General features: G+C 33.4%; 1 protein-coding gene across 4 annotated transcripts; it reads right to left on the reverse strand.

The window, feature by feature from the left end:
* Window positions 1-243: 243 nt before the first annotated feature.
* Window positions 244-4,054, reverse strand: LOC139852441 (protein DEHYDRATION-INDUCED 19 homolog 4-like). Of its 4 annotated transcripts, none has more exons than XM_071841740.1 (5): window positions 3,862-4,054; window positions 2,991-3,130; window positions 2,370-2,447; window positions 1,949-2,196; window positions 244-553 (listed from the first exon to the last, which is right to left on the reverse strand). In XM_071841740.1, exons 1-5 carry the CDS (start codon window positions 3,929-3,931, stop codon window positions 442-444), a joined length of 648 nt encoding a protein of 215 aa, XP_071697841.1. In that variant the 5' UTR covers window positions 3,932-4,054; the 3' UTR covers window positions 244-441. The 4 variants fall into 4 exon arrangements, with proteins under 4 accessions (XP_071697841.1, XP_071697839.1, XP_071697840.1 ...); XM_071841738.1 differs by having other exon boundaries at window positions 244-556; XM_071841739.1 differs by having other exon boundaries at window positions 2,991-3,133.
* Window positions 4,055-4,201: the final 147 nt, after the last annotated feature.

Genomic DNA, 4,201 nt, shown 5'->3' on the forward strand with positions numbered 1-4,201 from the left:
TAGGATGGAACTAGAATTTTTAGTGAACCTATACCGCCGATTCAAAAGACATCTGAATGACACCAGTTTAATATGAAGTACATATCTAGAACTAGAATCACCATTAGTTCTATTGGTACATGAGCATATACCTGAGGGTTATTGGCCGGTTCAATCAAGCCAATAAAGAATTCAAGATCTAACCCAGTGACTTGGGTCGAAGGTAAACAAGACAAGAACCACACAAGTCTGCACCCAGCCAACTATTATCAACTAAGCATATATAGATAGATATAGATTATATTAAGATTAGAATTGTATTAATACAATAAGAGATATTCGCTTCTTCGGATTATACATATACTAACTGATACTTAGAAAATGGTAGCTCTCTGTCTCTCCTTCTGGACGGTTTACTTGATAGCAAGATATTAGGCACCGGTTTATTGTTTCGGTAGTAGCTTATAAGTCATCATTGAGGAAAGTTGACATCAGCAGGCCTTGCACAAACTCACTTCGCCGAGCTTTCTCCTCCTGATCTTCATCAGAAAGTGTAACAACCTTCTGTTTCTCACTGCTGAAATCATGTACATACTCATTATAAATATAAATATCAGGATTTTATAAATATAAATATAATTTTTTTTTCGACGAAAATAACTAAAACTCGTATAGAAACGAGGTCGTTTTCCAAAGGAAAACACCCTCAACAAGAATACAAAAGAAACGAGAGAAACGGAAGCTCGCGTCTAGAAAGCAAACAAAAAGACCATCTCTAACTACCCGGAAAAATCTTAAAACAAACTAAACAGTCATCCAACATCCAAACTAAGCAATCTAAATAGAAATCAACAACTAGAAAAAGGAAAACAAAGGAAACACGAGACAAATATAAATATAAATATCAGTATAATATAAATCAATGTGTATTCCATAACAATAAACAGTGTAGTGAGTACTGTAACGGATTCTGTGAAATTTGTGTAAATTTAAGCATAATAGAAGGTAACTCAAAGCATGGCAGGTGAGTTTAGTGACACGAAGGAAATTTTAAACACATAAACAAAATAACAAAGTTTATATGGGTGAACAAAACACAAAATGATTATCAAATATAAGAAGAGACAATTTCAATTCCATACACATGGGTTAATTTGGGCTATTTGTAATCTTAAATGTGTAAAAAGTAAACACATAAAATAAATGAACAAATATTCACCCTATTTTAAAAAAGAGCGCCTAGGCATAGCGCCCCGGTTCCACTCTAGGTGAGACTTGGTATGAGGCGCCTTAAGTGGATCTGCTATTTTGTGGCTTTTCTAGTACTTACTTGTATATGTCAGACCATTTTATTAAGATATAATGCGCTACAAAATTATATTTAAGCCGGTTATGCAATATTGAGGCCATTAGTCAAATGTTCCTTTACTAACACTTTCCTAATTAAAAGTAACACAGCGAGTCTAACTCTCTAAGCCTCTTAACAACACAATGGCTCCAAATTTCTAACCGCTCATGTCTCCAAAACACCGAACTGAAGCTAGATTGAAGTTGGATTATGAAGTAATTAAAAGCATGGACCGTTTCATGTCAAATGCAATTGAAGACTATGAAGCTAAATCGAAGTTGGATAATAAATTGATTTCGCCTCGGCCTTCGATCGCCTATCACCTTTTTAAAATATATCGAGTAAAATTGATTACACGTAAAAAGTATCCCATAGTCTTCTATTTTGATGGTTATAACCTCCTAGATTATTTATTAGGAAATTAAGATTAATATTGCAAATTGCAGTAGTATTATTCATTGGTTCATTATTATAAAATTTAAAGACAGACAAAAGATGGCATGGCTTGTAGCAACCTTTACTAAAAAGTGACCCATTTCAATCTGAACCCATTTTGACCTATAAACACCTAATCCACCTTAGCACCTAATATATTCGTATCTCATAGCAGCATAATTTTACCTTGTATTTGAGCTTTCTACTACTGACATTGCTGCTGCAGAGGAAATAGTTTGATCTTCTAAGGGTTCATCACCAGCATTGTAAATGAAAGAAGATAACAACGGGTCGGGCTCTGTGTTGACAGATGACGGAACCGAATACGACGAACCTCCTAGAAGAGAATGTAAGTTTCCTTCTCGTAACTCTTTCTTTAATATAGAAAGAGTTGAGTTTGATCCACCTCTTCGAAATCTCCTCTTACGTTGAACGTGATATATTTAGTCAAGGAATAGCAATAATCCAAAAAGATAACACATCATAACATCGATGAGAACCGTAGAATGGACCAACATAAGAAAATTAACAACAGCCAAAATAAAGTGAACGTAATTGAATTTATACATTACTTGACATATAAATAATGACTTAGATAAAAGGATATCTTTAAAAGACTTCCATGCTGCATGGTCATATGACTGACCAAACCGGTTCCAACCCGTTTTGCACATATTGGGCATACCTGCACTTGCGCATAAAACATTTAAAACCCTTGAAAATGTTACGTCTTGTTTCATCGTCGGATACTTGTTATTAGAAAGAAAATTCAGAAATAGTAGCACAATTTTATGCTAAACAAAGATAATCTAATGGCCAGTGCACATAAGATAGATTTGTTAAAAGAAAATCAACTAGCAAACCAAGGATTATTGCACAATTAAGAACTTGATGTTCAATTTTGTGAATTTTTATGTAACTAGTTACCTTTTCAACATTAAAAGTTGAGTACTTGACATGGTTACCTTTTCAACATTAAAAGTCGAGTACTTGACATAAAGATGTTACCTTTTCATAAATAACTTAACATCCAATCCTATTATTGTAAAACATTGAACATCTAATCCTATTATTATATTTAATTGAATTGAATAATTGAATTGAATTGAATGAAGAGTCCTACTCATTCCCAATATCAAACTTTTCACGCTCTTACGTTACCCTTTTCTAACATTTGAACAAATGAAATGAGACGTGTATTAAGCGATGTGATAAGAAAAAACAATACCCCATTCTTTGCTTGAACCGTATGCTCTTCATCAATATGACAACAAAGACCCACAATGTCAAAATCCTCTGCACAAAATGGGCACAAGTACTCAGGTCTCGGCTCATCCACATCAGTCTCTTCGACAAAATGAAACGCATCTGCTACAAAACATGAATGTGAGATTCAAAACTACATCAACCACCATCAAAATGATCCAAGAATTCAAGTGGGCACATAAAGTCATAAACTTTCTACTACAAATTATCAAGAAACGTAGTAGCACAAAGAACAGCATGTTTATGTGTGTATACAAGTACATATACAGTTATACACTAATCATGAATGCGAGATTCAAAACTACATCGACCGCCATCATAATGATCCAAAAATTCAAGTGAGCATATAAATCATAAACTTTCTACTACAAATTATCAAGAAAAGTAGTGCCTTAAAGAACAGCATGTTTATGTGTGTATACAAGTACATATACAGTTATACACTAATCATGAATGTGAGATTCAAAACTGCATCGACCGCCATCAAATTGATCCAAAAATTCAAGTAGGCACATAAAGTCATAAACTTTCTACTACAAATTATCAAGAAACGTAGTAGCACAAAGAACACCATGTTTATGTGTATATACAAGTACATATACAGTTATACACTAATCATAATCTCACTCAATTAGCACAATTAAAAATCCAAACTTTTATACACCCAAGAAGTACAATACAAAATATTCAATATCATTTCTTTAGTGAAATTACACAGGACAGATAAACCTACCACATTAGATGAATTAAAATTAACTAATTGCATTATTAAACAGTGTGAAACCCTAAATCAATTTCAGAATTGATTAATTAAATTGAAATGAACTGCATACCTGATCGAGATTGATAACGCCGTGAAGAAGAATTGGTAGTAGAGAGACGAGTCCATGAATTAGGGTCCATCCGTGAATAATTTATATCTCAATTAGTTGATAAAAATTCCCAATTTTTTAGGGAAATTGAATTGGGGGGTTTGATTGGAGAAGAAAGTGATGAGTAATTTCTAAAAAGAGAGAGAGCCAAAGGTACTCTCCACCGAACTCACCTGTTAATTATAGGTATGTACTATTTATTAAGTTATCATCCGTACAAGTCCCTAATGTCTTGAACTATTTATCGAACATCGCTTCGCGCCCGGGTTCGATTTTCAATGTATTTTATTGCGTTTAGTAA

This window comes from Rutidosis leptorrhynchoides, chromosome 6, assembly GCF_046630445.1.
Source record: "Rutidosis leptorrhynchoides isolate AG116_Rl617_1_P2 chromosome 6, CSIRO_AGI_Rlap_v1, whole genome shotgun sequence".
Classification (NCBI taxonomy): domain Eukaryota; kingdom Viridiplantae; phylum Streptophyta; class Magnoliopsida; order Asterales; family Asteraceae; genus Rutidosis; species Rutidosis leptorrhynchoides.